Source organism: Raphanus sativus, chromosome 4 (genome assembly GCF_000801105.2).
Source record: "Raphanus sativus cultivar WK10039 chromosome 4, ASM80110v3, whole genome shotgun sequence".
In the NCBI taxonomy this organism is placed as follows: Eukaryota; Viridiplantae; Streptophyta; class Magnoliopsida; order Brassicales; family Brassicaceae; genus Raphanus; species Raphanus sativus.
This window is the reverse complement of record NC_079514.1, coordinates 4,279,859-4,295,175: the sequence shown is the minus strand read 5'-3', so window position 1 is coordinate 4,295,175 and position 15,317 is coordinate 4,279,859. Positions and strand designations below refer to the sequence as shown.

Sequence of the window (15,317 nt, the reverse complement as noted above, 5' to 3'; positions counted from 1 at the left end):
TTTAAAAAGAAAGTTGAAAATGGATTTGAGGATACTTTGTATCATTTTTAGTTAAAAAATTGTATCCATTTGCAAAAACCTAATAAGAAATTATGAGAAACAAAAATGCACAAACATTTTCACTGGATTTCTCAATGGAATTACCACTTCAAATTAATGGTCTAATCGGTCAGGTTTCATTGATTTCTTGAGGTTCCAATGATTAATTGACATGGAGATATTGCAACTGAGTTTCCATCAATGGTGGTGCGAGAGAAACCAGGAATAAAAATTACAGTGATTCAAATATTTATGATTTTATGAAGAAAAAAACTTTTTTTTTATCACTTAAGAAGATTTCTTATTATTTTAGATAATTCTTACGAGCTTAGATTATACAAAACTAGAGAAGAGTTGAGGTATTTATACAATTCAGTAATTCATGTATTTTAAATTTTATAACTCCCGCGGTGTCTCCATGAGATGCTTTATGCTGCTAACTGTATTTCTCTCTCTTGCACGTACCTCAGCTTCCAAATTTGCAGCCATGGTAATGGCTCGACGTATACATGATGGAGGTATCTGCAGTCAAACATAGATGTGGAGATCAGCTTCCATGAGCGGACTAAAATGCCTTCGCTAATCATCTTAAACATCTTTATGTGACGATATGAACTTAGTTGAGACGGAGTTTACCTGGGCAAGCTGAGCAACCTTAAAACCAAAGCTCCTGCTGCAAAGGCCACGCACAAGTTTATATAGGTAGGTCACATCATCATGATCACAATCACCATTATTATCCTTCTGTGATGTCAGATACGAGACATGGTATGTACCAGCAGAAACCGGGTGACTATTACTGATCTCAGCTATTTCAGGGTAATGCGTGACAAACAGAAGCAAACATCTCTTTTCTATTAAGAGATGCTGTAATGTTGCATATGCAATGGCTACACCGTCATGTGTGCTAGTGCCTCTTCCAAGCTCATCGATTATAACTAGCGAACGTGAAGAGCAGGTTCTGATTATGTGCGAGGCTTCACTTAACTCTTCTAGAAAAGTACTTCGGCCGTGCTGGATACTGTCTGTAGCACCCATCCGAGTGAAAACACCATCAAGAACGTGCAACTTGGCGAATGAAGCTGGTACAAAGGAACCAACCTGGGAAAGCAAAGGGAACAACAAGAATCATTTGCCATTCAACAGATGCAAGAGATATACAAAAAAATCATAAGCTTGTACTGTTAATCTCCGTGTTACCTGAGCCATTATGGAAATTAAAGCAACCTGACGGATATAGCAGCTCTTTCCTCCCATGTTAGGCCCAGTGATAATCTGGCAATATTCCCCTTCTGCATGCAAGCTTGTGTCATTTGGGACGAAGTTATCTTGTAATATAGTCTCCAGAACCTGCGAAGTTTTTTGAAAATTAAATGAACAATATATTCCCAACTTAATTAAGTAATAGGGAGGGAAAAGAATAACACGTGAGATCAGAAGCATACAGGATGACGACCAGACTGTATGTTTATCTCAACTGGTTCACAGTCATCCACAAACAAAGGACAAATATAGTTCTGCAAAAGGGAAAAAAGAAGACAAAGTTAAAATTGAAAGCAGTGACGTCAAGAATTTTTTTGGGTTTTGTTCCTTTGGTAAACCTTATTTCTAGATAGAGTTGCGAGGGAGTGCAAACAGTCCAGCGTAGCAAGAGCTTGAACAGCAGCCTGAAAATCAGTATAGTATCTAGCAAAACTTTTGAGAAAACTATCCCATGAAGCTCGGTTCACTATAGCAAGATGTTCAGTAGCGAGAGCTAGTTCGTCCAGTCCAGCTACTATTTCTGGGGGATGATATCGAATAGTCTTTTTGGTGCTATTTACTTTCACCCAATTCATAGGAACCTTGGCATCAACGGGCACCTGTATCAGAGAAAGAAATCATTAGCTTCAGATCAGAAACAAATGTCCATAACTTTAAAAATGATGATTTATACTTGGTAGAAAGAAGATATTAGGTTCAGTAGCTGTGTCTAGTGGAAATGTGCACGAAATCAAATTAACACAAGCTTCCTTCTTAAAACTTTTCTCTTCCAGATTACATTAAGATGCTTTTGAGGTAACCGTTTAGGTGCAGTTTCAAAATGAATTAAAAAAGCTGCACTAGCATCATCTCAGAAACTATCAATTCTCTGGAGAGTACCTCTATTAAATGCGTGATCCCAGATACTTCAAGAAATTGCAAATTTCGATTTGCAAGCTTCTTTTGATATGAAACTATCAAGGAATCTAGCCTTTCCCTGACAGTTAGAACTGCTTGGCGAGCTTCAGCAAGCTGCACATAGTAAATAACACAATCTAGTTATGAAACATAAAATCACCACTGGAAAATAGATTGATGAATTCAAATAAATGTTAAGGAGCTATATGCTGCAGAAAACATAACATAAGGAGAGCAGCGATTAATGGTATACAAACCTCAGGAAATTGGTCGTTGGAAGTGATTAGTATGTCGAGCAAGTCTCCTCGAGCAGCCCCTTCCTTATTCAGGGTAGAGAGAAGTTTCGCGGCATTGTCAACCACAGCAGGGGACGAAACAACAGAAATCAATTTTCTCAAAAAAGAAGACCGCACAGTTGCGAATTGCATACTCCTCGTTTCACCAACTTGATTTATGCCAAGGCGTTGAAGTTGCTTCCCCGCAAGTAAAATAGCTTCGATAACTGCAATGAACTTTTCACCCAGAAAGTTAAGTACTCTCAGGCCTTTGGTGAGGAAGAGTGGTAAACAAAGAGCTAAACAAGATAATCTAAGAACAAACAAATGCTTTGGCCCATTGACATTTATAGCTCTACATATGACTATAAAAAAAAAGAATATCATTGTGAGGAAAGAGGATATGATCCTGAACAATTTCTGTCAGATGCGATTACTATGCAGCAGTATTTTTTTGTTGGACTAGATATCACAAAGATACCAATACTCTTTATTGTTAGCCAACTTACTTCAGAAAGAGTTTTATGATTAGTCAACATAAATGGTGCGCTTTGTACTTCCTCAGCAGAAAAATTATGACAGTATTGCACTATATGTCAGGAATATAAGAGGGTAAAGGACAAGTCAAGTTTCACCTCTGTGGCTTTAGCAGTTCGATGAAAAATTCTTGTTATTCCACGTTGAATATCAGGTGATCTAGACAAAGCTGTCAATACTGAGGAGAGCACATGATAAAACTCAGGTTGTACCATTTTTCTCTTAGAACTTTCTTCATCTAAATCATCGCTGACCTGGGAGGAACTAGGAGATCCCATGCAGGCAACAATCTCAGAAACAGCATCAAGGCGAGCAGATATCAAATTTCTGTCGCAAAGAGGATGAGTCACCTGTGGAATGAAAGTGTTCACAAATCATGATCATCGAAAAGTCCATCAAGGCTCTGTTTCTGAAAGGTACGTATAAAAAAAATCTATGTCCCTTCAAGAACTGAAAGATGGGGGTAAAATCTTATTACTTTGTTATAATAAGACAGCAATGTGGTTTATCCTTACAAAAAGCCTTTTGTGCCAAAGCTAAGAAGAAAAGAAAATGAGTCTTACCCAGTGTCTAAGAAGCCTGGAACCATATACCGTAAGAGTCTGATTCATATTATGGAATAAGGATCCAGACTGGGATCCATCTAAATTGTTTCTTACAACCTGAAAAAGAGACGAGCTGGTTTTAAGAGAATCTCTGATATACTTAAGAAAAACTGGAGTCTTAATATTTTTACTGAATATCACAAATAAAGCTGAAAGTACCTCCAATTGTTGCAATGTATTGGCTGAGAGAGTCATCTCTGTAGTGTTTGACAAAGAGCGAAATGAAGCTCCCTCGAAAAGGATCCTTTCAAATCCAAACTGTTTGAGATGGCGCAGTGTCAGGGCAAGGGCTTGAACAGTCAGATGTGGCATGTTCATAATTGTCTGCACCATCAACAAAGCAAAAAAATTAGCAGGACTGCAGCAAGCAACTAACTTTACTGAAAAAGTTCTTGAAACATTTAGCGTTAACAAAGCATCTTCAACATAATTAGAAATGCAAGTTTTTAGGAATTCAAATGCCATACATGAACCGTCAAGCCAGATGTTTTCTGTTCAGCAACCTCCACCTTATTTTCTTTATCATCTGCTAGGTTTCTTGCAGTGAGATCTTCATATAATGAAACAATCTCATCTACTGCACTACTACCATTGCGGAGACGATCCAATGAGGCACGTTCCACTCGAACGTTTGAAGTAGGTCCAGCATGTGCCAACAGAAACTGCCAAACAAAGACCCAAGCTAGCATTCATCAGTACATACATTGGCCAACCCATATAGTAAAATTTTCATGCAGACAAAGATTCTTGTCAAACAGTTCATCAAGAAGCAAACAATTCTTGAAAAAGTAACGTTGATTCTCATACAAAATATTAATCTACCTTCTCCGTTTGCTGTGAAAGAGGCAGGCCAAGCAACAACTCAGCTGGAGATAAGCTCAAAACCACAGCCTCTAACCCACTCCTCATGAAATTATCATTAAACTCTCCATAAACAACTTCACCAGTCGAAATCTCAACACCAACAACACCAACTCTAACATCAAAACCTTCCGTGTTAACTCTCTCATCTACAACGCAAACCAAGAAATTACTCTGACCACCACCAAAACCTTCTTCACCAGCACAGCCACCACTTATATCCTCAGCCGCTTCGAGCGTGGCCTTAGTGTACAAAGCCGATAGTCCACGGAAAAACGGACCGGTCCGGTTCGCGCCGTGGGACTTAATAGCTGCAGTCTCAGTCTGCTTCACCACACCAACCTTATACCCTGCGTTCACCAGCCTCCTCACGTGGACATTGAGTCGAAACGTCGGCACGCTCGCGGTCATGAAACTGTGATCCACGTGAGCGTATATACCCAACACACGTGCCGCTATCTCGGCGTCCTCTCCGAAGAATCTGTACCTGTAACCGACTTCCACCATCAGAATCACGTCCGGGTGCTTCCTCTTCAGCTCCACCACCTGCTTCTCCAACGGCGTGTACTTGATCGAAGATGTTGTGGTGGGGATAGATTGTTCCTCCGGTGGTGAAGGTTCTAGAAACCTCTGGAGGAACCTTCGGTGAAGATTAGGATCGGGTGTGGGGTTTTGAGTGTGGGGAGATAGTTTAGGCTTCTTATTGGGAGAGGCCGCGGCGAGATGGTCGGAGAGAAGCTTGCGTTTGGAGGGGGAGAAGGAGACGGTGGCGGAGATCTTTGTCGGCGACGGTGTAGATGATGATGAGGGGACGGGATTGGATTTCGGATTCGGCGGCGGGGGTGGTGAGGGTTTGGGTTTGGGAGCGAAGAATCGAGAAATCACCTGCTGTTTCTGCTTGCCCATAGTTACTATTACTAAGCGTTTGTAGCAGAGAAATGGAAAGGTCGTGGGGCTGTGGCGATTCGTTGGTTGCCAATTTTCGCGCGCTTTCTAAGGTTGCTGCTGGATAGTAGTCTGCAGAAGTGTTAGCTGAGTGATGAAGTATGAGGAGGTTCTTCTGGGCCTGATATTTAAATGGGCCTATCGTGGATAGTACGTGACAAATCGTAGTGGATACGGTGTCTTTAGTTCTCCGACGAGATTAAATTGTGCCTTTTAAATTCTGGCCCGATTCTCTAATGGGCCATCGATGGTTTTTATATGATACGGTGTCGTTTTTTTCCCGAGCATAGAAGGCGACTCTAGAAGTTGTAGTTGATACGGCGTCGTATTAACCTCTCCGTCGAGATTACTCCGGTCCATTACTCCGTCGCCGCCGAGATCAATACAGATCGATACAGAGAGGGAGATGGCGATGTCTCAGGTGGTGAACACGTACCCTCTCTCGAACTACAGCTTCGGAACTAAAGAACCGAAGCTGGAGAAGGACACCTCCGTCGCCGACAGACTCGCTCGTATGAAAGTCAAGTACGATTCCATCTCTTTCCTCTTGGCTTTCTTCTAGTAGGTACTGCTGAACTTAGATGAAACCTAGAAGAAAGCTCCGGCCTTTACATGATCTTGCTGTTTTCGTAAACGACTACCTACCTACGTTCTTGCTGATGACTATCGTTAAGAAGATCTACAATTACTGTACAGCGTGTTATACAACACTTTTTGTTTTGTAATTCCGTCGAAAAGTCTCATTCTTTTCTCCAGGATCAATTATCATTTTCTAGTCTGGAGTTATATAAGTTCTAAAACTCAAGGCATTGTTGGAGTCTGAAGTATATCTCTTTCTTGTTTTTTTTATTGATGGTGGTTTTGTTGCAGCTATATGAAAGAGGGCATGAGGACTAGCGTTGAAGGGATTCTTCTGGTAATGTGTTCCTTTTCGAGCTGTTTATTGAGATTATGTGTCGACTAGATTGGTCTTAATTAATACCTTTTGGCTGATCAACCCTTTTTCAGGTACAAGAACACAACCATCCTCATATACTTCTCCTGCAAATTGGTAACACGTTCTGCAAACTTCCAGGTGGACGCCTAAAGCCTGGAGAAAACGGTATATGCAGCAACCCATCTTGTTATTATTACTCTCTTTTCTATACTGCTGTGATTTTTTCTTTGCTGCTTCATTTTTTGATGTTATGTCTTGCAGAAGTCGAAGGACTGAAGAGAAAGTTGACCAGTAAGCTTGGAGGCAATTCGGCTGGTTTTGTACCTGACTGGAAGGTGCTATTCTCGTTTCCTCTCTTTTCCTTTAACTGATAGTTACCAGAATATTAGGTAAATGATATATTCCTTACAAAGAACTAAGTCGTTGTGGTATGTGCTTACTCTTAATGCGATCGAGAAGCCGTTCTAAGTAGGAACCTTTTGGTTATAACTTATAACACTTTAGCAGTCTAGTAATATGCCTATTACATGAAAAATAAGACTTTGTCACTAGTCCACAGTACACATGTCTACGTATATCGCTCTGTGACTGTCCCTGATCCCCATAGTTCGTCGATGGCTTTTTTCCTTTAACAGGTAGGAGAATGTGTTGCGACATGGTGGCGTCCAAACTTTGAAACCATGATGTACCCGTATTGCCCTCCTCACATCACCAAACCAAAGGTAGCTTCACAAAAGTTCCTGTTTTTACTCTTCTCCTGAGTAGGTTTTGTTTACATCTCTCTTTTTTTGGGAATGGCAGGAATGCAAGAGACTCTACATTGTTCACTTGTCTGAGAAAGAGTACTTTGCAGTGCCCAAAAACTTGAAACTCTTGGCCGTCCCTTTGTTTGAACTCTATGACAATGTTCAGGTTTTTGTTTTCTTTGTCAACGTCCAGTATCAACCTTTAGAAATGGGTCTTATCCCAAATCTCTAACCCTATTATTATTTTTCCTGTGACAGAGATATGGACCAGTTATATCGACCATTCCTCAACAGCTATCCAGATTCCATTTCAACATGATTAGTTCGTGATTCTACTCACTGTTCAAGAACAAGAAACCTATCAGATGATCAAGGTCAATTAGGCACGGTAGAGAGATATAGCTACCAGTTTTAGAGAACCGACTTCTGGATGATGCGTGTGGGTTTGTTACATTAGACTTGTTGGGGTTATGAGGAACCGTTTCATTCAAGTTTCAGGACAAAAAGTTCTTCCTTATTTGGCTAATGTCTTGTCTACCCGTGAAACATGTGTTTGACTTTTTTTTTACTTTAGTGCTATGAATATATGAAACACAAGCTAGGACATGTTAAAACTACATTGTTGGATCATTACGCTTAGCTATATGTTTGTTAATCAGCAAATCTTATGGGACTATTCCAAATAAAGATTGATCACTCGGATGACTTAACAATATCGTCATAAGTCATAAAACATTAGATGTGGCCACTGGTCTACAAGAGTACAAAGTTCATCCTTCATCACTTTCCACAGGACAATAGAGCCAACAAGTAAAAACCAAAGTCAGATCATTTGAAAATTAGCAACAGCTCATTTAGATGGGGACATAAGTAATTAACATTGCAAAAGTTAACAATATTCCTCAGATAAACCATATAACTGGTCCACTTGTTGGTGTAAATGTAATACTTCTTGTTCTATTATCAAGAAATACAAAAACGTGAGAGGAATAAACTATACAACAAATTTCTTGCAGCAAATAGGAGCTCAATGTTGACTTGACTACAAATTACATACAAAATTTTGTAGCCAACTTAAAATTTTAATAGATATATCTTGCTGATAAACTTAAAAATATTATTCCAAGTTCTTGGTCTCGCAAATCCAGTTTGTCTACTTTCTATTGATGATTTACTAAAAAGACACTTCCCTCAACAGATTGAATGATTATCCACAATCATTGTTTCATCATTCACAATCATTGCATTGAACCAGATAGATTATTCCATCCACTGAGTTATAAGTGATCTAAAGAAAGAAGTGGGTAATTGTAAGTAAACGCGAACCTTTAAAACCAAAGAAATTTGAGAAAGAAACACGATTGAAGTAAACATTCATTTTAAATTTTATATTGATTATGTGAATGAATAATTTACAACTCTTTTTTTTTGTTGCTAAAATTTACAACTCATTTGATCCATATTTATAGTACCTCAAAACTTGGTATTGGTTTTTCTTTTAAGAAATATCATCTACTAAAAACACTTTTCATAATGCATAACCCTATGTAAAAATTTATTGGTGCATTGAGATTCAATTCAGTTCTAGAATCAGTGAATTTTTGCCAACATTCAGAGATATTTCTGGATATGAATTATAAGCATGAAGGAATCACATATCTTAAAATACGTTGTAACTTAAAATTTTTTGAGTTGAAACCTATACACACACTATATGCATCAATAATTTAATTTTGTCCCAGCAGACTTTTGCTACACCTAACCCATCCTTGCATAACCATTATGACTTTTCTGCTCAATGCTTATACAAATGCATACAGTACGAAATTCACACATAAATATCCTAAAAATTTATGTGGGTCTACTAGACATACGTTTAGTACTATACGAGCCATTTTTCTTTTTATTCTAAGCAGACCCATTTGGTCCTTTCTTAACATTAAGTATGCTAACTCTATCTGTCGACCTTTGGTGATATATATGTTTATCTCAATCATAATAATAATAATACAGTCTTCTAGCATAAACAGGATTGAGAAATGGTGAAGACGAAAGCTGGGGAGAGACCAAAGCAGAGACAGAGGAAAGGGTTCTGGTCACCTGAAGAAGACGAGAAGCTAAGGAGTTTCATCCTCTCTCATGGTCATTCTTGCTGGACCACTGTTCCCATCAAAGCTGGTCTCTCTCTCTCTCTCTAATATTTTTCGTTATTAGTTCTTCTTTTCTCAAAATAGTTTTAGCCAATTTTGTTTTTGTTTTGTGGGGTTTATTTGAAAAGGGTTACAAAGGAATGGGAAGAGCTGCAGATTAAGATGGATTAATTACCTAAGACCAGGGTTAAAGAGGGATATGATTAATGCAGAAGAAGAAGAGATTATAATGAATTTTCACTCTTCCTTGGGTAACAAGTAAGAAATAACCCTAACCTAAAGACCTAACCTTCTTATTTCAGCAGATACTAAAGAGTGAAGAGTGTGATTAGGTGGTCGCGGATTGCGAAGTACTTACCGGGGAGAACAGACAATGAGATAAAGAACTATTGGCACTCTCATCTGAAGAAGAGATGGCTCAAGTCTCAGAGGCTTCAACATGCAACATCATCTATGTCCACTTCTTCTGAATCACTCGTTGCTTGCGGGAAAAGAAATCCCAAAACTTTGATCTCGAGTCACGTCATCTCCTTCCAGACACCTCCAGAGAAGTCACCTTCATCTCCATCGCAAGAAAGCCTTGACAACAACAACAAGAACAACTATCCATGCTCTTCTGGTCCTCCTGAGATTCCAACGCTTTTCTTCTCCGAGTGGTTTTCTTCCTCAGATCCTCACTTTGATCATTCCTCTGATTTGACCGAGTCTAACCACAACCAAACTCAAACTATTCAAGGACCTGCCTCAGATTACGAAGAACCAGGTGATGTTAATCGGTTCCCTTACAATGAGATGGTGATGGACAACAGCAGCAACTGGAGTCTTAACGACGTTGTGTTTGGCTCTAAGTGGAGGTAAAAGGAGCAGAATATTGATAGAGACGACTCAGATTGTAATTCTTCTGATTATTTCTTTTTGTCATCAACAACAATGTAAACCAAGTCTAGAACAATGTAAATCAAATTTATAAAGTGAAAAAAAATATGAAAACATGTTTTTATTTCTTCTAAAAGTGCTTTGACATAATAAAACGGTTACCTCACTATCACATGCCCAAAACAGTTAACTTAACTAGAGCTAACTACAGTTACAAAGTGTTAAATGGCAATATGAAAATATAAGCAAGAACTGTTGCAATTTTCAATAATATTACTGAAGATTTTACACATCAGAAGTAGCAAACTCATAATCAGCGAAACCACAAACACAAAGTGTTTTTCACTACAAATACATCAAATAAGAATATGATCTTTTCTTTTGATAGCACCAAGGAGCAACAAAAGATATGCGAGGAACTGCGGAAATGTACAAAGCGTTTTCATATAGCAGAGTAGCTGTAGTTGTCAGCATCATCAATGGAGGAGGGAGACTTAGCAGAAGCAGTGAGCACCACTAAGGCACCAAAGAGAATGGTGACGATGGCTGTGAAGTTCACAAGAAACGCTTCTGGACCGTACTTGTCAAGCTTAGCACCACTCTCCAGGAAAGTCAGCTTCTCCAGAAACCCTAAAGCTGCGTTCCCAACCGCAAGAATATAAACAAATAGGCCTAGAATTGCGTGCCACGGAAGCAAACCGCTTCTCAGATTCGGTGACCCTCCTGGGAAGAAGAACACTGCGAAGCTGTACACCCACTGCAAAGTTCAAAACACATTTTTGTTTCAATCTTTCTCTGGTCAGGAACAAAATGTAAACAAACCCGAGAAAAAGAATTGACTTTCTATAAATAGAAAGGTCTAATAGATGCAAAAGGCTATGGCATTTACCTGGAAGGCATAAAGAGAAATGACACCAATACCAATCCAAGAATGGAGGCTGTAGAGGTTAGGGATGCCACTTTCATTGTGGTTCTTGAAGGCTGCGCAGATTCCCCAGATCCCAAGAGCCAGAGCAATGGCATGGAGAATAAGATGGATCAGCTTCTTCACCGGTTTCTCCAAGGGAAGCGATTTGTAACTTATAATTGCTGCATTTTCCAATTTCAAAAACACATTTTTATGTAGTCTTTTTCTATGAAGTGATCATCAACAGCAAGACAAATCCATTTTAGTAAATAATACAATGTTTTCTCTTTGTTAAAAAAAGATGATGTTAAGTTTACCTTCTCCTCCCAAGATTACAAATCCAATGAGCATCAGAACAGGATGCAGCTGGATCAGATATAGCAAGTGTGTCAGAACACAATTTGAAATGGCTAAAATTAATAATACAATTGAACATAAGTCATGTTTTGATTCAATGGTTACTCAGGTAAAACATCATGTTTATTTTGGATGTTTACAATCTTTTCCTCTCAACAACAAAAAAATAAATGAAACTTTAAAAACAAGATTGAAAAGTCAAAAGTTATTTACATTTTCTTTATACCATCAATCAAACTGTCAATAGAGACCAAACATCATCTTTAGTACATACACTGCAACAAAACTGTACACTCATGGATAAGGCACATCATCGGTAACAAAATTCTTATTCAAGTACATGGGACACACCAGATGATTATTGCTCCTAAAATCAAAGTTATCTGACAAACTATCAAAACCCTCACTTTAAAAATCAAACAAAAAAAAAATCAAGAATTGAAACGGAAAGAGACTTCTCCATCACAGAAAGCCAGTCACTCACAAACAGACAAACAGTACTAAGAAATGGATAAAGTTTGAACTTTGTAGAAAAAACACAAGTATCATATGAAACAAAAACTCAGAATCGAAATCAATTTGATAAGTAAAAACTACACACAACAATCAGAACAATGGTCAAGAAAGTCAGAAAGTCAACGCAGACACAAAGAGAGTTTAAAGTAAATCGGAAAAGAGATCAAAGAAAGAAAGCATACATTAAATATGAGATTCTTGTTTTCAGCTTCCCAAGCAAGACCACCTCTGTAGCTGATATTCCAAACAAGAACCATAATCGCCGCTATTACAGCCAGCGCGTGGGCCGCAAACGTCACCGGCATCGCGTTAATCCCGACAGCCATAACTGAACTCTTTTGTTTCCTTTTTTTCTTGTTCTTGTCTTTTTCTCTCCTCTTCTTCTACTTCTGTTGTCAGATTAATCTCGATGGTTGTGGGAACAAAAAAAGCTTCAACCTATGAGATGACCCGGATAAACCAACCACGTGGTCGCCGCGATCCCCTTTCGATTTTTATATTCAGACGTGTATTTCCGTGGGCAGTTAAGTGGATAAACTAATCAGAGGTAACCACGTGGATGTTGTGGTTAGCTGCATCCAACCCCCGCGCTTTCGTGTCTGTTCTTCTACCACCAAACCCTAGAGCTTACTGGATCTTGTTTTCAGGCCCAACTACACATTTCCAAATGGGCTTAGCCCAAAAAGGTCTATTAACGTGAACTTTTAACTTGTAAGAGAAGTTACACTGATGACTGCTTCCCGGATAATGATTACATCCAAGACAGCCACGTACAGAACTCAACAGCCCGCTACGTGGCGGTGAGTGACACGTAGCAGTTCCTGGTAGAAAATACAGAGGACACATGCGCCGTCCTCCTCTATCACTCTACTCTGTATAAACCTTTCAACAAACTCTTTCAGATTCTCACAGAAAACAATTTGATTGCAGAGAAAAAGAGAATCGGATAATGGATTCACAAGCGCAGTTGCAGCGTGCTCATGGTCATCATCATCAAGCAGAGGAACCAATCAAGATTCACCATCCAGGTGAACACTCTAATTTTCAGAAATATTACTTTTTTCGTCCCCGTTGGTTATTAATGAATCAATGTTTTCTATGTGTGTGGACGCAGAGGAAGAAGGGCAGAAAGGACCATCAAAAGTTATAAAGAAAGTGAAGGAAAAGGCAAAGAAGATAAAGAATGTTCTTACTAAACATGGACATGGTCATGGTCATGATGAACATGATCGTGGAAAACAGCAACACATCCCCGACGATCACGATCTAGACGAGGAAGATACTGAAGATTACGACGTAGGCCAACAAGTTCATGGTGGTGCACCAGGTCGGTCCATCATCCCTTCCCTTGCATTACTTCAGTTTATGTTTTGGTATTAACACTGGCTGATTGGATTTTTTGTTTCTTGCAGCACGAGGAAAAGCTCATCATAGTAGTCATGATCCGATGAAGGAGGAGTTAGTTCCTCCAGGGACAAAGGCTTTCCCAGTCGTGTCCACCACTTCCCACACTAAAGTCTCTGAGCCAAGCAGAGGTTTTGAACCATTGCGAGCCCCCAATGCCTCTCACGGCCATGGAGCTCTGCCTCATCCTGTAAGACCCTCCGGTGGTGTGTCGGAGAAAGTAGAAAAAAGAATAGGCGTTTCTACGATGACACCGCAAAACACTCCCGTGTCTCTACTCTCTTCAACAGAAGATGTCACTAGGACGTTTGTTCCAGGTGAACATCGTAGAGACAGAGGATTGGAGGAAGACCAGTCTGCTCCAGGTAAAGGGATGTCGAATTATCAGTCCAAAGTCACTGATCCCACCGGAAAAGGTAAATAGCTTGTCTCCCACGTTTTAGGGTTTTAAATTTAGGTTTTTGATCCGTTTCGTTTTTTGTATCTCTCAGCTGGTGGGGAAGTTGGAGCAGCGCAGACTATCGCGGCTCTCGCGAGGCTGAAAGGAACAGGTGGTGATGATGATCAACTAGGTCATGGAAGAGATCTGCCTGAGAGAAGACACGGGTTTGAGAGAGAACATGACTTAGATGCGAAGTCAGGAGCTGCTTTTGGTAAAGACTTTCCGACAGGAACTCAAACTAAACAGAACCCTGAACGTTTTGAACAACAGAGGGGAGGTCAGCCGGATCAGAGCAGCTACACCGACAAGATCGCATCAGTGACTTCAGTCGTGGCGGATAAAGCTGCTGCTGCCAAGAACGCCGTAGCTTCGAAGCTCGGATACTCCGAGGAAGGTGGGAACCATAGCCACGAGAGCCGCTTAGGAGCTGAAACTCCGAGCTCCGGGGAAGGATACGGGAGCAAGGTTTACGAGAAGGTCAAAGAGACGGGAGCTAACGTGATGACGAAGTTACCCTTGACCCATCAAGGCCAGGACAAGGGCGTCTCTGCAAAAGAATACGTAGCGGAGAAACTGAGTCCAGGGGAGGAAGACAAGGCTTTGTCGGAAGTGGTCGCCGAGAAACTTCATCTCTCGGCGGCTCCCAAGAAGGGGACAGTGACGCAATCTAAGGAGGTGGAGGAAAGGCTAGGGGGATTCCCCGATGAGAATTCGGAAGGAGCGATCAAATACGGTGAAAGGTATGCAGAGGAAGGCGAAGGAGGGATGGTGGATAAGCTGAAAGGAGCTGTTACTTCGTGGATCTCCGGTACGACGGAGGAAGTGACGCAAAAGTCTACAGAGTCTGTTCAAGACTCTTCACAGTCTGTTGGCGCCACTATTGGTAACGTTTTTTTTTCTTTAATCTTCACCGTTGAAAATCGCGTTTATAGATTTTAGCGTTGACTTCTGGTTTTGGTGTACCGGTGGTTAGGGAATATGGGATTTTCCGGTTCGGGAGCAGAGGGAGCGGGTCAACGCAGCGGTGAGAAGCGGGGGTCTGTGCCTGTGCAGAAGAAGTTCCAAGAAAATTGAGATTTGCTTCGCTTTCAAAATGTGTGGGGTGTGTTCATGCTTTTCTATCACAATGTGTTTCTGGTTTGATCCATGTCTTCTTTAATATGGTACAAGTTTCTGGGTTCATAATGCAAAACTACTCACTTTCAATAAAAAATGCGTCGACAGCAGGGTTCGAACCTGCGCGGGCGAAGCCCAACAGATTTCAAGTCTGTCTCCTTAACCACTCGGACATATCGACTTCGTGTGAAAATGCATCCTTGATCAATTAAGGATATTTTCATGTCGTTGGAAAATGGTTACAGCGTAGTTCTGTTTCTTATTTGAGAAGTTTTCTTCTTTTTGAAAGTTTCTTTCTTATTCGAGAAGTTGCACAAGTTAGCTTTGCTTTGAGACGTTATCACAAACAAGCTATAGATGGTTTCAACTTTCAACCTCCAACTTCCAGGCTATATTTTCATGAAAACATGTTTTTAACATTTCATAAGAATATGTTTACAAAAG

At 40.1% G+C, this 15,317-nt stretch overlaps 5 protein-coding genes and 1 non-coding gene across 6 annotated transcripts; 3 read left to right on the top strand and 3 right to left on the bottom strand.

The window, feature by feature from the left end:
• Nucleotides 1-336: 336 nt before the first annotated feature.
• On the bottom strand, nucleotides 337-5,497 carry LOC108851483 (DNA mismatch repair protein MSH3). The gene is made up of 12 exons (XM_018624920.2): nucleotides 4,439-5,497; nucleotides 4,084-4,278; nucleotides 3,776-3,940; nucleotides 3,575-3,673; nucleotides 3,110-3,361; nucleotides 2,457-2,711; nucleotides 2,182-2,313; nucleotides 1,641-1,901; nucleotides 1,485-1,556; nucleotides 1,240-1,389; nucleotides 676-1,140; nucleotides 337-561 (listed from the first exon to the last, which is right to left on the bottom strand). Exons 1-12 carry the CDS (start codon nucleotides 5,381-5,383, stop codon nucleotides 436-438), a joined length of 3,117 nt encoding a protein of 1,038 aa, XP_018480422.1. The 5' UTR covers nucleotides 5,384-5,497; the 3' UTR covers nucleotides 337-435.
• Nucleotides 5,498-5,708: 211 nt separating this feature from the next.
• Nucleotides 5,709-7,760, top strand: LOC108849783 (pre-mRNA cleavage factor Im 25 kDa subunit 2). The gene is made up of 7 exons (XM_018623387.2): nucleotides 5,709-5,947; nucleotides 6,293-6,338; nucleotides 6,431-6,524; nucleotides 6,621-6,694; nucleotides 6,995-7,081; nucleotides 7,161-7,271; nucleotides 7,364-7,760. The coding sequence occupies exons 1-7, from the start codon at nucleotides 5,829-5,831 to the stop codon at nucleotides 7,433-7,435; spliced, it is 603 nt and encodes a 200-aa protein (XP_018478889.1). The 5' UTR covers nucleotides 5,709-5,828; the 3' UTR covers nucleotides 7,436-7,760.
• A 1,370-nt stretch (nucleotides 7,761-9,130) lies between these two features.
• Nucleotides 9,131-10,312, top strand: LOC108852961 (transcription factor LAF1). Its single transcript, XM_018626431.2, has 3 exons — nucleotides 9,131-9,283; nucleotides 9,384-9,513; nucleotides 9,588-10,312. Exons 1-3 carry the CDS (start codon nucleotides 9,145-9,147, stop codon nucleotides 10,111-10,113), a joined length of 795 nt encoding a protein of 264 aa, XP_018481933.1. The 5' UTR covers nucleotides 9,131-9,144; the 3' UTR covers nucleotides 10,114-10,312.
• Nucleotides 10,313-10,384: 72 nt separating this feature from the next.
• LOC108848475 (transmembrane ascorbate ferrireductase 1) lies at nucleotides 10,385-12,391 on the bottom strand. The gene is made up of 4 exons (XM_018621849.2): nucleotides 12,094-12,391; nucleotides 11,356-11,404; nucleotides 11,021-11,220; nucleotides 10,385-10,888 (listed from the first exon to the last, which is right to left on the bottom strand). The coding sequence occupies exons 1-4, from the start codon at nucleotides 12,235-12,237 to the stop codon at nucleotides 10,574-10,576; spliced, it is 708 nt and encodes a 235-aa protein (XP_018477351.1). The 5' UTR covers nucleotides 12,238-12,391; the 3' UTR covers nucleotides 10,385-10,573.
• Nucleotides 12,392-12,784: 393 nt separating this feature from the next.
• On the top strand, nucleotides 12,785-15,249 carry LOC108853431 (low-temperature-induced 65 kDa protein). The gene is made up of 5 exons (XM_018626842.2): nucleotides 12,785-12,939; nucleotides 13,026-13,238; nucleotides 13,324-13,731; nucleotides 13,807-14,640; nucleotides 14,731-15,249. Exons 1-5 carry the CDS (start codon nucleotides 12,861-12,863, stop codon nucleotides 14,829-14,831), a joined length of 1,635 nt encoding a protein of 544 aa, XP_018482344.1. The 5' UTR covers nucleotides 12,785-12,860; the 3' UTR covers nucleotides 14,832-15,249.
• TRNAS-UGA (transfer RNA serine (anticodon UGA)) lies at nucleotides 14,973-15,054 on the bottom strand. The gene has a single exon. It is a non-coding gene; the product is annotated as a tRNA-Ser (tRNA).
• Nucleotides 15,250-15,317: the final 68 nt, after the last annotated feature.